Genomic DNA, 18,942 nt, shown 5'->3' with positions numbered 1-18,942 from the left:
TATGCATCACCTTTATTCTTAAAAAATAGTAATCAACACACTCATTTTCCTCTCATATAACATCTTTTTAATTTTCAAAATAATATTAAAAAGTTCAGTAAGCCATTAAATTCCTTCATCTTTTGAGCATTTTCACGCCTCTATTGAAATATCAACAAGTCCAATAACTTTTTCATACTTCATTTTCTTTAAAGTCTCACTAATTTCAATTTTACTAATATGCCAATAAAAAGTGAAAGGACAAACCAGTGCCTAGAGTACTAGCGATGCAAGTCAAATTGAATTTTTGGTTGGGATAGGAAGTTAGGTGTGAAGTGACTCTAGTGTTGATTGAGAAGCACCGACGTACATTGCTTGAGAGCTGCGAGGTGAGGAGTTGTAATGGTGGTTGATCCTATGCCAACATCTGACAACGAAATGTCTAAGCTTGCCACAAATCTGGCATTCCATAGCTGATTGTATGTGATTTCTTCACCGTCCCTTTATTATTAGTAAGGACTACGATGCTGACGGTAAATAGAGCTTGACAAATTTTTTTTTTTTTGAGAAAATTCACGGCGGGAACTACGAGTTAATATTGGTACAAAATTACATGTTTTTAAAGGATATGAAGCTCGTTAAAAAGAATAATATTTGAATTAAAATCCGAAAGCTTGGGATCCTATCTGTTACAGCAATAGAAAATCAAGCAAATGAAAAAGAAATCCAAAAAAGAGAGTCACCAACATCAATAAGCAACCAAGATAGTATCCCGAAAGGAGCTACCAGGAGCATTCAACAACCTGGAACCAATCTAGTAAAGATAAGAATAACTTGCAAAACCTACAAAGCAAAATAGAGAAGAGGGACATCTCTCCCCAAAGCCACCACCCAAACCAAAAATAAAAAATAAAACCGGCCAACAACAAAGAATCTAAGAAAAATCCACTCCACAAAACAATAGAGCTACTTTCTGAATCCTGAATGCTATAATACTGTTCAAAGACCATTTATTTAAAAATAATAATAACACTGTAAAAATCGAACAATCTTTCAATTCACATAAATGATCTAATTGGCAATGAGGACTCTCAATACATGCCTCCAATTTACAACCAGCTAGATCAGAGGATTTAGGCTTCATTTGGGACGGCTTTCTTACTGTTTCTTGAAGCAGCTTTTTAATACAAAAATTAAAATTTATGTACTAGAAAGCTACTTTAAGAAACAATAAAAAAGTCTATCCCAAACAATCTTAGTTACAGAACTGATGTTTCAAATACAGAAATACAAAAGCTTGTGCTTCGCCATGTATAAAAAGGTCTCTCGATTCCAAGAAGCTTTAACAATTTCCAGCCAAGCTGAAACATGTAGTTTCAGACTTCAAAAATATAAGAGAATCAAATAACAGGACAACTGCAATTCAATGCATGATACAGTCTCTCAGATAGGGTCGTTCAAAGTCGACAAACTGAGTCCATAAATGCTTATACTTACTGACAGCCAACTTCAGCCATGGCTTCATGTTGCCACTAAAGTGCAAAACTGCTGCGCTCTGTATAATCCTATCATCAATGTCGAGGTCATAGCCGAGCCCCAAAACATGCCATCTTCGATCGAGCGGCTCCATCAACCCGTAGAATGTCAGTAGCCCAGCAGGAAGCGTTCCTGTCTTCCACAGCGTTCTATGTGCATTCTGTTCCTGCCAGTAGTGATATCTTGCAGTTACATTTGCTTTCTTCCAGGCAATCAGATCGAACACATTGACACCAAATGCCCACCCACAGGCCTGCGGGTCGAACTTCGAGCTGATCAATGGATTCGAAAAATTCAGAAATTTGTAGAACCGATGATACGACTCGAGGCAGGTTTCGACAGCTGCATTGACATTTCCATGAAGATCGAGCGAAAATAGCGGTGTTAAATCCTTCTGCACCACAACATCATCATCAAGAAACACTATTCTTTCCAGTGATGGGTATATCTCTGGAATATAGAAGCGCAGGTGGTTGAGCAAAAGAACAAACTTTGGGTTCCTGAACTTGGTCTCCTCCTCAGGGTAGGCTGAAACACCACTAAAGTAATATGCTTTTGATTCTGAATACGATAGCTGCTTCAACAAAGGAGAGTAAGAAGCGTTCAGCCAATCGAACTCTTCAAGACTCTGAACTTCAAAGAAACAACCTTTATAATCGTTATTCAAAAACCAACTTGCCATCGCTTGATAATTGATGCCATCCGTGACTATGTGAAATACAAGCAGCTGAGGATGGTCTGCGTTGGAGATGGTCGAGTTCACAACAACTGAAGTGGCTATAACATTATCTGAAAATATACAGAAATGGTACAAATTTGTGTCTACGAGCATAGGTGACTTCCTATGCGTTTCTGCAAGTTTTCTCAGTTCTTGATTGCTAAACCACTCATCTAGCAGCTTAATGTGTAAGCAATGGAGGCTTTTGGGAAGAGCCTCAGCAGCTAATTGACCAAACTGTGCACTCTGCACTGTAGCTGCATTTGCACGCTCTTCAAGGGCTTTTGCATGGTTCTTCAGAGTTGTAATGGTGGTGCTGATGTCATAGTGTAAATCCTGGGCTTTGTAGATTAGCTGAGCCAGTTGAGTAATGATGGGATGAGCTTCTTCAAGGCTTATAGGCTTTCCTCGAAAAGCTGCTTGAGAAAACAATCGTTGGCAGTTCCTAATCTGTGAGCTGAGTTCCCAAGCAAGTTGGAGGTTTCCAAGCTCTTTTGCAATGACAACATAAGCTTTGGATAGGGTCATTTGATCAGCCAATTGCCTAGCAAAGGATGTACTGCTCAATAGTTCTTGTGTTAGATTGAAGCTCCGATGTGCAATCTCTATGGGTTTTGGGCCCTTCTCCTGGAAGATTTTGATAAAAACTATCAACTAAATTTTAAGGTATTTGCATTTCAAGTTTTCTGATTATTAATATTTTCTGATCCTGGGTAGATAACATGCAAAGAAGGCAGTAATGAAAAGCAATATATTTTACATCTGGTTATACTAAAGAAGAAACTAATTCAAGTGCTTCATTTTTACAAAATGCAACTGGAGACATCTGAAGATTAACATGCCCAAAAGCTTGCAAGGCCGCTAATAGTTAAGATCTTAATTTGCAGGGAAATTCACATGAAATGACGGATGGCATCTGAAACGATAGGATTTTCCTACCAATCAAAAAAAGTGATATCAGACGTGTAAAAATTTTCCCAATATATATTTCAAACTTCCTAGGAAAATTCTGCCCATGTGAAAACAATAAATTAGAGATCATTGTTGAGGAGATGAGAAGTAAACACCACAATGACAAAACAATCAAGAAAGTAAAAACAGTGAAAAAGTAGAGGACACTAGGATTTAACGTGGAAAAACTCAAAATAGGGAAAAAACTACGGAGCTACATCACACCAAAAAATCCACTATGAAAATTGGGAGAAATAAGTATAGATCTCTCTTCTCTCTCATTCTTTTCTTGCTTCTCTTCTCACATATACCGTTCTCAATGTCTACTTACTCAAAATACAAGAGAAAGCCAAGTAAAATAAACCCAATGAATGCAACCCTTTAAAAAAATGAGAAAGAAAACCATCCAATTCGTCTTACAGCGATGCGGTGCCCGTTTGGGGGGCTGTACGAGGAAAAAAAATTTTACGGTTGCAAAGAACCCGAACCCAAGCAAGGGGTAAACCCCCTGCACCATCTAGCGAACATGACAAGCTTTGAGGTCCGAGACAACATAACAACTATATTGAGTAACACAATCAGATTCAACACATAACAATCAATGCCACAAAATTATGATAACGTAAGTTGGTTCTCACTGCAAATGGAGTCCATTTCCACACACGGCATCCACCCATGACAAACATTCGAACAAACACAAAACCCCACTATCCACAAACCTTTATACAATTATATTCTCCTTTCTTATGGGCAATCCTGTTTTCCTTAAATAATATGAATAAAATGGGCGCAACGGTGCATGGACTGCCCACTAATGCAGACTCTAGAGAGGGGTTGATGCAGCAACCCACACTGCATTTGAAGCTTGTTTTGACTCAAAAAAGGGTCCTAAAAAATATACTAAACATTACTTAACAAATGCTCCAGACCTGCTACATTCGAATCAGCTTAATGAATTACCAGTCATCGTTATATTAGCTACATCAAGCAAGCTTGGCAATAGGAAATACAGATGACCATTTTAAATTTATAAAATACTCGTTTCTCGAATAAAGCAAGTTCAAAATGATAGAAGTCATGTGTCAAGGCTGGATATATAGATCTATGTCCATTTCTATGCTAATGTGAGTTAAGTTTGATAAGCTTTTGCTATATCTATTCCTTTCATCCAAAATCATTAATTAAAATATTAATAATTTAATTATTCACCCAGAAGCATCTACCAAAAGTATAAGGTAACTTTTTTAATAATACCTGTTAAAAGGACTCACAAACAAAACATATGCATGATTAAAAATACACGATGTGATGGACCACTGACACCCATTAGAACTGTTACAAACACAGGCAAAATTTTAGTTTAGTTTCATAACTGAGGATTGAAGAAATATTGAAAATAAAATTGGATAGAATAAATTTGTAAAAGTTGAAAGAACTAAACTAGAACAGAATGAAGTAGTCCAACAGGATTAAAGCAAGCAAACCAACGAAACATGCACATAAAATAAACAAGAAGCAAAGTATTGCAAATCAAGATGATGATGATTATGTAAATCATCAAAAAAGTTTTCAATGATTTTTCCGGAAGATTGTGCCAATTGAATGAGATGTAAACCGTGCAACATGGTAAATGTATTAATGCAAGATCTGAGGAAGCTACACTCCGATACCTTCTCAAAAGCTGTCAACTCTTAAATGGGACTAAACTATGGCATGATCATTTTGGTATCTCTTTCTCTCTCTTGTGTTGAATTAACATGATTACTAACCTTAAACCCTTGTATGCACTTTAACTCATTTATTAAATGAGCTGTTGCATTTTTTTTTCTATCTGGACTTGTTTACAAAACTTACTCATCAAACTTGAGCCAATTAAAAATATTAAAGCTATGTTGATATCTCTAATTGTATATGCGTGAGAAAGCATTCGAATGAGACAAGATGGTATAAATTTGATAGACCGGTCCATGAGGGACCAATCTAGCCAATCTAACACACGGGACCGTCCCGTGCCAAAACGACTAAGCGAAAGCGGGATTTCCGCACAGGTGCGGAGCGGAAGCGGGATTTCCGCTCAGAGGCTCCCGTGCTTTCTATCCAGGTGGGGTGCATCAGTCATTAGAGAAGATTTTAGGTGGTCATTAAGAGGGAAAATCAAATTGGAAGGGCTGTTTTGGGATTCACCGTTTATTGTTTGATTTAAGTAGGAAATTTTTCCTAGGGTTAGGGAGATGGAGTGTTTTCAAGATTGGGAGAGCCGGATCATCCTCTCCAATTGAGGATCCATTATATCTTCTTATTTTTCTTCCATATTATATCAATCTTCCGCTAGAATTTCCACCAAAATTCTTCTTATTTCTGATTTTGAACCTTGGTGAAATTCAAATTCAGCCAAGCTAATTTTGATTTCTACGAGTGTTTCCTATCATAATTCTTGTTAGATTTTAAATATAGTGACCAAAGTTGCCAACTTACAAACACATAGCCCTGCATAAAAGGATTTATTTTCATTTTGATGTGTAAAGTAAAAATAAAGAGCACACTTAGTTAATTGAAAGCATGCATATCATAAAAAAGTATAGAGAATTTAACAACAATCATATAAATCAAAATTATGAAATGATCTATGACATCTTAAGATTTAATAAGAAAAATTATTGCCGGTTGATAAAATTTCTTTCAAGAAAATAATACTGTTAAATGAAGACACTAACAAAACATTATGCTTGAAAAACTGTCTTGTTAGGCAAAGCATAATTTGAGAATCCTTTGACAAATTTTAACATGAAATAAGAATATAGGTACACTGAGGAAGAAGAAAAGAGCTACCATGAAATCAATTCAACACAGTAGACCAATTCCATGTTTACAATATTTCACAAAAATGAATGTTACTAGTGTTGTAACATGTATGAAAGCATAAATGAAGGCTAATAAAACATAGTCTAAACTAACACTAAATTACATGCCTTAAGAGTTTTCATTCATATATTTGTATGTATTTTATCCCTTTGTTTTCCTACTTAGTTTTCATGCTGTGCATCAGTTTTGGGATATGATGGCAAATGTACTTATAACAAGGCGACTATGAATCCTGCCTTGTTATAGTACAAAAACACAACTCGGTCTTGGAATCATTGATTGATATTGAACACAAAATTCATTAACCAAAATACAATGAAAGAACAACATATTTTCAGAAAAAAACATCTTTTTTTGTATTCAATATTATGCTTTCTCCAATTATTTTAATCATAGTTTTATGATTTGGTAAAAACCTGATTAAAACGGCTTACAGTTAATTTTGATTGAAGCATCGAACCGACTAAAACAATCAAGATTTGGCCCATTTCGATCCATTTTGGATGAGAAAGGTTCAAACAATGTTAAGTTGATTTGTATTTTGAGGCTTCACGCTTAAGCCCATGCCCGCACTCATTGGAGGGCATGAGAAAAATATTTTCTTTTTTATTTATTGCACAACGAGAAAAAAAGTGCATCTAAATGGCGTTTTGATGTTTTTAAAGATATATAAGATGAAGCATTAACTAGTTTTTGATGTAATTACAAAGTGACCAAAGAGTTCCGAATCATCAAAAGATTTCATCAACGATCAACATAAAGCATGCACCTCTTTTTTATTGATTATGGAGATATTGAAAAGAATATTCAATGCAAAGCTTCTAGCAACATTGATTCTTAGAAAAGTGCTTATTACAATGGTGAAAATCTGCCAAAAATATATGTGCACAATTACTTTGCATTGTTTGCAAAGCTTCCAAATTTTTAAACTTAGACTTTTGTTTGTGTATGTTTGCAAGCCATAAGATATTTTAATGAAATTTAAGTAGTTACCTCCACATAAAAACCTAAAACATTAAGCCACTCACCAAAGAACCTACCCAAGCCTTTCAAGGGATTTGCAGATACTTTTTGAAGACAATATAATCTCTGATTGATGCATAAATCTCCAAAATGGGAACAACCAAAAAAGGAATCCACAAAACCTCTCAAGAAACAAGATCAAAACCAATTACAAAGATTAGAAATAAATTCTAAAATCCAGCTTGCCGTAATTTGCATTCTCCGCTAAAGAATCCCATGAAGCACGCAAGAAGGAAAGGAGTTTACCTTGATCTGAAGCCCAGACCTGTCCTGGTGGTGGTGATGAAGAATAAATAGAAGCAAACCCCCAGCCATGAATAGAGCAAGAATCCACCAGATCCAATCCGAAAGCCTCCTTCTTGCCGGGCGCCGGCTCCTCCGCATATCGCACGATCCCAAACTGCCGCCTTCGCTCTGGAAGATGTTCGCAGCTGCAAATCCAAATCAGGGTTTCTTCCACACCGCAAAATATCTATCATTCCTCCTCCAGATCGCCAAACTCTCTTCTTTCTCCAATATTCCTTAGAACCAATAACGAAATCGAGAGACCAAATCTTCAATGAGCTCTTCGCCCTCTTTCTCGGCAGAGATCAGATCGCAAAAAAATAAAAGCTTGCAGCGAATAGACGCACAGCTCGAGAGGATAGAAGAGAAGAGCCGAGGATTCTATGAAATGGATTAAATTGACGGAGGAATTGGCAGTAATCAAGAAGGAAATATAGGAGAAAGCATTGGAACATAAAGCAGAGAGTAGACGCGGCTCTTCGCTTTCTCTCTGAGTCGCCACATATCACTTACCAGAGCTCCATGCTGTGAAGTGTGAAGTAAGAATCACTCGATGTTCTCGCTGGCCCGATTCTGGGAAGAAGAAGACCGAAAAATCTTGATCTGAGTGGTCGATCTGGGAAGCTCGATATTAAAGGTTGCATCAAATTCAGGTTTAAGCTAAGATCACAAACCAAAACATGCAACTTGCTTGGTTTTGATTGACTAATGAGAGGACATTATGATTTAATTTTCATCAAAGTAATCATAAAAATTGGACTCATTAAAAAAATATAATATTTATTCTATTAATCATATATAATTTTTTTGAATTTTAATTATTTTAGTACAAAATGTCTTTATTAATTTTAAATTTATCTACAAATTAAAATAACATAATATTATAATTTTTAAATATAATAAAAATTATGCTTAGATTACCTTTCGCAGGCAATGGATAATCTAGATGCCAATAAAATAAGAAATCGTCCCCAAATTCTTTATGCCAAAAGTTTGGTGTAAGTTGTGAAGGAGTTTTTGGATAGTCGAGGGTTTGTTCCTTGTTACTAAAATATCATCAACTTACATCAATAAATATTTGAGTATACCATGTTATTTATATAGTAGAAGAGATATATCAACTTGGATGAACTAAAAATCATTGTGAGGGAGATGATTTGATAATGTACTGAATCATTGGAAGGGTGCTTGTTTAAGCTCATTGAAAGTTTTCTTTAGTAGGCAAGCATAATTGGGATATGATTAATCAATTAAGCTGGGTGGTTGATGCACGTAAACTATATCATTGAGCTTGTCATGAAGAAAGGTATTGGACACTTCAAGCTAAAGTACCTCCCAATCAAGATGAAGAGCAATGATGAAGATGATCCATATAGTTAGCATTTTTACCATAGGACTGGAGGTCTCAATATGATCCATATAGAGCAATATTATTTATTATTATATTGTGTAACAGAGTGAGCTTTATATTTGGTCACACTATTGTCGACATGAAACTTGGCTTTGTAGGTCCATCAACATCCAAGGATGATCTGGTTGCTTGGTGGAGGCATAAGAGTCCATGTGGCTCGGCTTTGAAGGGCTTATAATATCATCTTTTACCATCAAGTTTATCACCTGTTCACAAAAAAGCACATAGAAAAACTTGTCTTAAAAAATAACTTATGCTTCATCTTGAAGCTATCCTATTAAGCTTAATTGCCCTATCATTATAAGAAGCATTCATTATCTATTGATATAATGAAAATCTTATTCTCAATACTCTACTAGCATAGGACTTTGCAGAATGTATTAATAATTCAAATGATATATGTGGATGAGTAAATATGAAAATAGTCAAAATACTAAGAGCATAATTTTATAATATCTAGTTAAAGTCAATTCAATAATATATAATATACTTTGATTCTTTGAATTTAAATAAACTAATTTTGATTTTGTAGCCAATATATATTTTATATAGCTTTTTACAATATAAGACAATGTCTCTTATTTGCGTCGTGCATCATAAGGAAGAAAGGATAATTTATCATGAGAGGATTTTTTAGCCAATTAAGATAAACTCACACACACATTATATACGTAAACTTTGAATTCAAAATCTCTTAATTAATAGTCAAAACTCACAACCAATAGATCGAGTGAGGCTTCGTTTGGGACGGCTTTTTTACTGCTTTCTGAAATGGAGTTTTAGTACAAATTTTTTTATTTTTGTACTAAAACTCCGTTTTAGAAAGCAATTAAAAAGCCATCCCAAATGAAGCCTGAGTTGCATCTATTGCTTTTATGTTATTTCCATTACCTTTAATTCACAGCTTTTGATCTTTTTCAATTATTTAGTATTATGTACCCACATATGTTTAGCTTGGTTGGTGGGCGAGTACTGTTGAGAACCTCCAACCCGTTTTTGATTCCCCTCGAGTGGCAGTGCCTCTTAAGAGGGGCCCAATCAAGTGTGGGCCTAAAGTTTTCTGAGATGGGTACCTCTTCTAGGTTAGCCAATGATTTCTCACACCGCCAACTCGCCAAACACCTTTTCGGAGGTGGCAGCTGTGACTTTTACATTGTGTGGTCTGATATAATAACAAAAATATACCATGTTATACATATATATGTAGAGGAAAAGAAAAAAGAAACATATTGAATATAGAAATTCTGCTATCAAAGTGGTATTCACAGTTTTCACAGTGCATTTACTTGCTCTTTTTTTTTTTGGCTGTTCTTCTATGAGCTACCACGCCACTATTTATTGCAAATATATGAATTAAACCTTGTTATGGATTTTGAAGATCTAGGAGAGTTACTTTAATTTATTAGAAATTTTGCTGTGCTTGCTTGAAATACAAAAATTATTCTCTAAATTAACAAAAGCAGCCAATTTTATCAGTCTTATCTTTCTTCTCCCTTTCTCCCTGCTTTATTATTACTCATCAACTACAGCTTCCGCAGCACAGCTTGAATTCCATGTTGCGGTCTGCAAGTGAGTCGAGACACCGGAGAATGAACATAAGCTGGTGATAGACCGAAGGAATATCTCTGCAGAATCATGGACAAAGCCAGCTTGGCCTCCAGCATTGCCAACCCCTGTCCAACACATATTCGGGTACCGACGCCGAATGGAAAGAAGGCGGCGCCGCCGTTGGCAGTGGCGGCGAACCTCTCCGGCAAGAAGAGCTGCGCATCATCGCCCCATATACTGAGATCATGGTGAATTACAAGCGGTGAGATCTGTATCTGCATGCCTTTGGGGAGAAGAACATTGCCTACTCTGCAGTCTTTTGCCACTGTTCTCAATATGTTCAGTACTGGCGGGTAAAGTCTCATCGATTCGTTGATCACCATTGTCAACTGCAGTAATTAGTTCATATAAAAGACTCGGGCTTTGTTTGGGACGGCTTTCTTTCTGCTTCTAAAAGCAAAATTTTAATTTTTCAACTAAAAGACATCGGGAAGTTCAATTTATCACCTTTTTAAGCTTAGCAATGGAGGCAAAATCCTCAGAAGTCAGGCTTCGATCTCCAAAAAGCTGCAAAACCTCCGATCTTACCTTATCCTGCCAATCTGTGTTGATGGCCAGAATAAGAGCAGTCCATGATAACATAATAGAAGTGGTTTCTTGACCTGTAAAATAGAATGTCTTGCATTCATCAATAATATCATCAAGAGTAATGCTTTCATTCTCACGATGTGCCTTTATCAGTGATCCAAGAAGGTCATCTCCATTTTCCTTTCTTTCTTCCCTTCTCTTTATGAGCTTCAGAATCGATTCCCTTATGTCCCGTTCGATCTTGTCTGCTTCTATATCATCTTGATTTGGCACAAGCTTTCTAAAACAGAACATATCAGTTTTTAAATAGATCAAAAGGAATAATAAAATGAAACTTGCACAGACCTGAAGAAAGGCAGTCGAATTGCCTGAAAATTTCTTGCACAAATTGCAGTCAGCTCATCTATTTTGATAAATATCCTCTTCCCTTCAATATAGCTGCTCCCAAATGCAGTCCTTGAAATGATTTCTGGTGTAAGGGTGCAAAATTCTCTGAACAAATCAATCTCCTTTCCTTCAAATTTAACCCATTTTTGTAGCATGGATTCAACTGAAGATACAATTGCTGGAATCATTTCCTGAAATCAATAATTGAAGGAGACTATCTTGAATTAAAATTTACTAAATAATAGAGATTACTAAAATAAAAAGGCTACCTTGAGGCTCTCAGAACGGAAGGCATGAGTGGCCAACTTTCTCTGCCTCACCCATTTTTGGCCGCTGGAAGTCACGAGCCCATCACCAAGCAGCTTCTTCATAAACTCCGGCGGCTCGTATTTTGGGAATCCTCCTTCTCTATCACTCAATATCTCCTTCACCAGCTCTGTTTCTCCAACCACAAGCCTCGGCGTTGACCCATGCCAAGTAAGAACATTCCTCCCTTATTTAACATGTATAGACTTGATATCCTTAAGAAACAAAAAAAAAAAAAAGACAGATTTTCTAATAATAAGTTCAAATACCATAGAGTTTGATCCAAGAATGAAAGTGAGGCTGAACTTTCGGAAGTATGTTATGTGATAGCTCCATGGGAGTATTCATGGATTTCTCCATTAGCTTGTTGGCTTCTGATGTGCTCCCATGTAAGAACTTGTAAGGAGGGCCTCTGATTCCCTGTGCTTCCATTGACTTTGTTATTCTGATCGGATCCCAAAATGCTCTCTTGAGAAATCGCAGTACATATGGGAGAAGAATTAGGCTAACAAGAGCGAGCATCAGATTAATTCCTTGGAGATTGGCCATAACTCCGTGGAGAAAAATCTTAGCTGTTTTTCTCTCCCTTTCACTCTGTTTATAGTTGTTTGATTTCTCAATTATTAGTGTTATGTTAATATTAATTAAGAGCATTAGCAAAATGCCAACCAAGTTTATCATATTAATTATATTCCATAAGGCTATGATACATACATATAATACAAAAGAAATATTTGTTTTAAATAATGTGAGAAATTTGCCCTCTCAAAGTATACTTCCTAAACAGCCAAATTAGAGTATCCGGTTATTTGACACCGGCCATCCATCTTCTTGGCACACGACAACAAAAATTTTGACACCTCACCTTTTTTTTTTTTTTACCCGCTGCCACCCCTGAAAAGGGGCTTGGCGGCATGACTAATCTTCGGCTAACCTAGAAGAGGCACCCACCTTAGAAACCTCCTGGCCCGCACATGATGGGGTCCCACTTAAAAGACGCTGCCGCTTGAGGGAAATTGAGCACAGCTTTGGGGGTTCCCAACTGTACTCGCCCACCAACCATGCTAAGCATAGATGTGTCCTCACCTTTTTTTTTTAATAGTAGAATGGGACAAGAGACTAGTTAGCTTATATTATATTAGAATGTGACAATAGACCATCTCCTTCTACCTTTTTTCCTCCTCTATCTCCTTTCATGAAAATTTTATTCTGCCGATTAAATTTTGGCAGCAGATACGGGCATTGGTTGGGTTTTGAATAGGACTAGGGGTACGTTTAGGGTGACTTTCTTGCAGCTTTATTTTTTACATATCAATCATAATTTCATTTGGTATGTATGTAAATTTTCCTGTATTTTAGAAATCTTTGTGATAAAAAAATATTTTTTAGAACAAGAATAGTTAATTTGCTTTCCTCACAACAATAATATAACTAATTTTATAAAACACTATAGTCATTTCAAACATATCCTAACTAATAAAGTGTTGTTATGTGCAACTTCTCATACTCTAATGAATAGATTGTACTTATTGCATAAATGAAAAATTTTGGATTAGGTTATGAATAGAGCTAAGTGGCCAAGGCTTTGTTTTGGACGACTTTCTTACTGCTTCTTAAAATAACTTTTTAATTTTTAAACTAAAAAAATATTTTAAAAAATAATAAAAAAAATCATCCCAAACGAAGCCTAAGTTTCTCTTCTCGATTTCTGAAGACACTTGCATATAGCTTTCTTTGAGGATTCTCTTCCTGATTTCTAACGGCAAGCACGATTCTTTCTTTAAGGATTCTCTTCCGCAAAGACAAACTCTTGCTACGTGGCTATGTCGATGCAGATTGGGCTAGCAACAATCAAAACCGGAAGTTCATAACCAGCTACTACAACTTCTTGGGCACCTCACTCATATCATGACAAGTCAAGAAACAAAACACCGTCGCCAGATCATCAACCGAGACCGAGTATAGAGCTCTAGACATGGAAGCAGCAGAAGTAATATGGCTACAACGCCTTCTTGAAGACTTCAATATACCCCATATCACTCCTACCACCGTGTACTACGACAACACCTCCGGCATCGCTTTAGCCAACAACCATGTGTTCCATGCCCGCACAAAGCACATTGAGGTCGATTTTTACTTCATCTGCCACTGCATTCACAACAAGCATCTCTATGTTCATCACATATGCACCAACGTTCAGCTCACGGACGCGTTCACCAAGCCTCTTACAACCGTGCGGTTTAAAGAATTAACAAGCAAACTCATTACTGTTCTACTGTCATCAGTTTGAAGGGGACTGTTAGACAGACCGTCCACGTGGCCTCATCCTCACGCTTGTACTTTCTTTTGTACCTTCTTGTCTCTCCCATTTGCATTGGTCTATATATATTGCTATGTAATCTGCTTTAACGTAATGAAGTATATAGTTTTCTCTGTTTTCACATTCCTTCCTCTCTCCTGAGGAACGATTCTTCTTTCCTGTTTTCTCTCAGTTTTGGTCTTTGCCATGTCTTTCCACAAAAACTCATAATTATTGTCATAAGCTTCTTAACAGCATTTAGAGAGTCAAATATTTTCCTAATCTCATGTGTTTATAGTAAAAAAACAACAGTAAAAAAGCATGATTTCATGAAATAAGTCATTTTCATCAAATTATAAGGCAGGAGTCCTTTGCTATTTTTTTATCACTTATAAGTCTTTGCCATTTTATTTTATTCATCAAGGAACTAAAATTAATTAAAACTTTGTGATAATTGGAAAGGAATATACAATTCCTTAAATTATCAGCATAACATACAAGCATGCAAGTTTACCAGTCCTAAATTTTTTTCTCCCTTTATTCCTCTGTGGCAATGTCACTCATCTTCTACAGCCTCTGTAGCACCACTTGAAGTCCATGTTGAGGCTTGCAAGTGAGTCGGGACACTGGTGAGTGAACATAAGTTGGTGAGAGAGTGAAGGAATATCTCTGCAGAATCATGGCCAAAGCCAGCTTGGCCTCCAGCATTGCCAATCCCTGTCCAACACATAATCGGGGACCAATGCCGAATGGAAAGAAGGCGTCGCCGCCACTGATATTGCCGGCGAACCTCTCCGGCAGGAAGAGTTGTGCATCCTCACCCCATATATTCCGATCATGGTGCAGTACAAGCGTTGAGATCTGTATTTGCATGCCTTTGGGTAGAAGAACATTGCCCACTTTGCAATCTTGTGCCACTGTTCTAAATATGCCGAGTACTGGTGGGTAAAGCCTCATTGATTCGTTGATCACCATTGTCATCTGCAGGTAATGTTATATATTCAAAATGCTGTGATCAATAATAAGCTATGTTGCATCGTTACACCTATTTATGAAGGCGTGCTGTATCTGATACACTGATACACGTATACGCCCCCAATACGTGTCGGATACGGCTTTGCCATATCCAATTAAAATACTATTTAATTTCAAAAGGATACGCGTGTCCGTTGAAAAACAAAAAAAATCCGAAAAAAGAACCGTTATATTTACTTACGCGACTGTGGTCGTGGTTCTTTTCATTTCCGAGATGGATTTGAGTCTCTTGATAATATGAGAATATTAGAAATTGCTAATCTTTCACTTGATGAGCCTGAATTAGAAGCTATGATATTTATTGAAGATGATATAGAAGTTCAAAGACAAATCACTGAAAAAGCTAATCATATCATTCATTCTATTGAATAGCTGAAACTTCATGTGCTAGACAATTTATGTTTATGCTTTTGTCGTTGTACTAGACATTTAATGCTTATTTTTCTTTTGATATTATAAGCTACATGGCTACAAATGATGTTATTTTCATTTTTTTTTTAATTTCAAATATTATGCTTTGATTGCTTTCTTAATTTTTATGTATGATTTATAAATTATAATGTCGTGTCCGCGCCGTACACGTATCCTATATTTTTAAGATCTGACATGCCCCATATCCGTATCGTATCATATCCGTGTCGCCGTATCCGTATTGGTGCAACATAGATAATAAGCCTTCGTTTGATATATACAAATCTTGCACTACTTCATCAATTTTATATTATCAGCCTTAGACTTAAATCCCTCCCCTTACAAGCAAGCAAATTGATATAGTTCAATGTCGATAAAAGTATTCCAAAAGAAAAGCCAAAGATAATAAGTTCACTTTATCACCTGTCTAAGCTTATTAATGGCGGAAAAATCCTCAGAAGTTAGGCTTCTATCTCCGAAAACCTGTAAAACCTCCAATCTTATCTTTTCTTGCCAGTCTGGGTTAAGGGCTAGAAGGAAAGAGGTCCATGATAACATCATTGAAGTGGTTTCTTGACCAACAAAATAGAAAGTCTTGCATTCATCAATAATATCATCAAGACTGATACTTTCATTCTCACGATATGCCCTCATCAAAGATCCGAGAAGGTCATCACCGTATCCATCATCTTCCCCATTAAACTTTCTCATCTCCCTTCTCAACATGAGATTCTGAATAGATTCCCTTATGAACTGCTCAATCTTGTCTGATTCCATATCATCTTCATTCGGCGCAAGCTTTCTATAACATAACATATTAGTTTTTGTCTGAAAATCAAACAGAAAATGAATAGTCAAATGAGACTTGAAAAAACCTGAAGAAAGGCAACCGAACTACTTGAAAATTTCTCGCAGCAATTTCGATCAGTTCATCCACTTTGATAAATACGTCCTTCCCTTCAACATAGCTGCTCCCAAATGCAGTCCTTGAAATGATTTCTGATGTAAGGATGCAGAATTCTTTGAAGAAATCAATCTCCTTTCCTTCATATTCAACCCATTTTTGTAGCATGGCTTCAACCGCATCTACAATAGCTGGAACCATCTCCTGAAATTAATAATATTATTAAGATTTCTTTCTTTAAACAAGAGTGGTAGTAGAAAATAGGAAAAAGAAGAAACCTTGAGGTACTCAGAACGGAATGCATGAGAAGCCAACTTTCTCTGTTTAACCCATTTTTGACCGTTGGAAGTCACCAACCCATTACCTAACATCTTCTTCATGAACTCTGGTGGCTCGTTCTTTGTAAATTCACCTTCCCTGTCTCTCAAAATCTCCTTCACCAGCTCTATGTCTCCCACTACCAGCTGCGGCGTCGGCCCATACCAAGTAAGAACATTCCTCCCTGATTCAGAATTTAAAAACTTTGATCTTGTAAAATAGAAAATACATGAACTTGATCAGCAGATAATAATTCTCGAATGAAATAAATTACCATAAAGTTTGATCCATGAGTGCAGGTGAGGCTGGACTCTAGGGAGTATGTTATGTGACAAATCCATAGACTTGTTCATGGATTTCTTGATTAACTTCTTGGCTTCTGATGTGCTCCCATGAAAGAACTTGTAAGGGGGGCCTCTGATTCCTTGCGAATCCATTAACTTTGTTATTCTGATTGGATCCCAACATGCTCTCTTGAGAAATCGAAGGATATTGAAAAGAAGATATGTGAGGAGAATTAGGCTAACAAGAGCAAGTATCAGGTTGATTCCTTGTAGATTGGCCATAAGTCTTTGGGGATAGATCTAGTTGTTTGATTTGTATCTCATTTGAGTTATATTGTGGCAGAACTTTGTCTCTAAATCTCACTCTCTTTGCAACTTTTTGGTTGCTCAATTATTAGTGTTACGCTAAGATTAATTAAGAAAAGTTGTAAAATATTAACCAAATTTATCATGTTAATCATATAAATTTATACGACATTAAAGCTAAGACTTATAATACAAAAGAAAAAAAAAGTACACTTTAGATAGACGAATTATTCTGTATGGACAACAGACGTTCTGCCCGTCCGATTTGTCTCTGTGAATAGTAAAAGCGTATTGAACAGTGCTTTTATTGCTCATGCTGTGCTTTTACTGTTCACAGAGATAAAATCAGACTGTTCTTCCCGTCCGGTGCCCGCAAAGAATAATCTCTCTTTTAGATAACGTGTATAACTTACCCACCAAAAAAAAAATCTCCCTAAACAGTCTTTTCAGTTCATTTTTCCTTGTAGTATCTTCTTTAGTACATGACAACCATGACATTGTGTATTGACTCTTTATAGATTGGCCGAAAGTCTTGAAAAATATCTAGTTGTTTGATTGGTATCACATGGGTTATATTGTGGAAGATCTCTCTTTCTCTCTCACTCTCATGAGCTCTCACTCTCACGAGCCCTCACTTTCTTTCTACCTGTTCTAAGAATTTAGTTTCTTCACTTTATCTCCTTCCATGAATGTTTCAGTCTGTGGATTAGATTTGATGACAGGTTTGAGTCTTCAGTAGATCAAGTACTTATACTGATCAATTTTTTATTATGAAAAATTTAATATCTATCAAATTTATTTTAAAATAAATACAATATAAATTTTAATTGTATAATGATCATTCTAATCTATTGTGACTATCCTTTGATCAGTATAATTAAATTGCTTGATGATGAGTAATTTACTAATCCAAAGGAATGAGCTTTGGGTATTTTAAAATTGCATTTAGGCTTCATTTGGGACAGCTTTTTTACTCATTTATGAAGTAGTTTTTTAATACAAAATTTTTTGAATTAGAAAATTTTTATACTAAAAAGCTTTCTTGCACTTAGGCTTCGTTTGGGACGGCTTTCTTACTGCTTCTTAAAACAATTTTTTAGTATAAAATTTTAATTTTTGTACTAAAAAGCTACTTTAAAAAATAGTAAGAAAGTCATCCCAAATGAAGCCTTAGGCTTCGTTTGGGACTGTTTTTTTATTGCTTTCTAAAACGGAGTTTTAGTACAATTTTTTTTATTTTTGTATTAAAACTCCGTTTTGAAAAGCAATGAAAAAGCCGTCCCAAACGAAGCCTTAATGTCCAGGTTGGGAACTAGAAGCCAATGGTGTAAGCCTGATTACTCAATCCATTTAAGCTCGTTTTTTTAGAAAGACATTTGGGTCTAATCTTATTAGTGATGGGCTTTTAGTGGATCCATTAAGGCCCATTCTCATATCAAAAGCAACAAAAGCCGAAAAGGAATGAAAAATATAAAAGAATAAATGGGGATTACGGATTAATTTTTTTATTAAAACAACTTAAAATTATTAGATTTATTTTAAAATATTAATAGAAATTTTGATGAATTTTCATTAAAGATTTAATAACTTTAAAATTCATCCTGATTAAATTTTATTTTTACTCAAACGCTCGTATAGGAATCTTTATGCACTAATTTTATGACGCTTAGCTTAATCACAAATAAACATTTTGACTTAAGTAAAAATCAAGCCTGAGCTTTCCAATAATAAAAATATGGTTAAAAAAATATTTTACAAATTTTTGGGGGTTCCAAACTCTCCCAAATTGGC

The 18,942-nt window shown here is 35.9% G+C and overlaps 3 protein-coding genes across 3 annotated transcripts; all 3 read right to left on the bottom strand.

Annotated features, from left to right (window-relative positions):
- Window positions 1-972: 972 nt before the first annotated feature.
- LOC110103290 (probable galacturonosyltransferase 11) lies at window positions 973-8,038 on the bottom strand. Its single transcript, XM_020831943.2, has 2 exons — window positions 7,316-8,038; window positions 973-2,860 (listed from the first exon to the last, which is right to left on the bottom strand). Exons 1-2 carry the CDS (start codon window positions 7,451-7,453, stop codon window positions 1,403-1,405), a joined length of 1,596 nt encoding a protein of 531 aa, XP_020687602.1. The 5' UTR covers window positions 7,454-8,038; the 3' UTR covers window positions 973-1,402.
- A 2,201-nt stretch (window positions 8,039-10,239) lies between these two features.
- LOC110103291 (cytochrome P450 CYP749A22) lies at window positions 10,240-12,175 on the bottom strand. Its single transcript, XM_020831944.2, has 5 exons — window positions 11,864-12,175; window positions 11,558-11,781; window positions 11,247-11,479; window positions 10,821-11,181; window positions 10,240-10,702 (listed from the first exon to the last, which is right to left on the bottom strand). The coding sequence occupies exons 1-5, from the start codon at window positions 12,141-12,143 to the stop codon at window positions 10,289-10,291; spliced, it is 1,512 nt and encodes a 503-aa protein (XP_020687603.1). The 5' UTR covers window positions 12,144-12,175; the 3' UTR covers window positions 10,240-10,288.
- Window positions 12,176-14,267: 2,092 nt separating this feature from the next.
- Window positions 14,268-17,251, bottom strand: LOC110103284 (cytochrome P450 CYP749A22). Its single transcript, XM_020831936.2, has 5 exons — window positions 16,836-17,251; window positions 16,522-16,745; window positions 16,215-16,447; window positions 15,763-16,141; window positions 14,268-14,874 (listed from the first exon to the last, which is right to left on the bottom strand). Exons 1-5 carry the CDS (start codon window positions 17,125-17,127, stop codon window positions 14,461-14,463), a joined length of 1,542 nt encoding a protein of 513 aa, XP_020687595.1. The 5' UTR covers window positions 17,128-17,251; the 3' UTR covers window positions 14,268-14,460.
- Window positions 17,252-18,942: the final 1,691 nt, after the last annotated feature.

Source organism: Dendrobium catenatum, unplaced genomic scaffold (assembly GCF_001605985.2).
Source record: "Dendrobium catenatum unplaced genomic scaffold, ASM160598v2 fragScaff_scaffold_246, whole genome shotgun sequence".
NCBI classification, from domain to species: domain Eukaryota; kingdom Viridiplantae; phylum Streptophyta; class Magnoliopsida; order Asparagales; family Orchidaceae; genus Dendrobium; species Dendrobium catenatum.
This window is presented reverse-complemented; position numbering and strand designations above follow the sequence as displayed.

Bases quoted from the DNA above. Each gene is read 5' to 3' on its own strand.
- LOC110103290 (XM_020831943.2), bottom strand. From the start codon at position 7,453: ATGCGGAGGAGCCGGCGCCCGGCAAGAAGGAGGCTTTCGGATTGGATC. The intron at 2,861-7,315 runs GTAAACTCCTTT...AAAATCTTCCAG, and splicing joins GGTCTGGGCTTCAGATCAAG to GAGAAGGGCCCAAAACCCAT.
- LOC110103291 (XM_020831944.2), bottom strand. From the start codon at position 12,143: ATGGCCAATCTCCAAGGAATTAATCTGATGCTCGCTCTTGTTAGCCTA. The intron at 11,480-11,557 runs GTAGCCTTTTTA...TATTGATTTCAG, and splicing joins TCCGTTCTGAGAGCCTCAAG to GAAATGATTCCAGCAATTGT. The intron at 11,182-11,246 runs GTCTGTGCAAGT...GTTCTGTTTTAG, and splicing joins ATTCGACTGCCTTTCTTCAG to AAAGCTTGTGCCAAATCAAG.
- LOC110103284 (XM_020831936.2), bottom strand. From the start codon at position 17,127: ATGGCCAATCTACAAGGAATCAACCTGATACTTGCTCTTGTTAGCCTA. The intron at 16,142-16,214 runs GTTTTTTCAAGT...GTTATGTTATAG, and splicing joins GTTCGGTTGCCTTTCTTCAG to AAAGCTTGCGCCGAATGAAG. The intron at 14,875-15,762 runs GTGATAAAGTGA...CATTACCTGCAG, and splicing joins CCATTAATAAGCTTAGACAG to ATGACAATGGTGATCAACGA.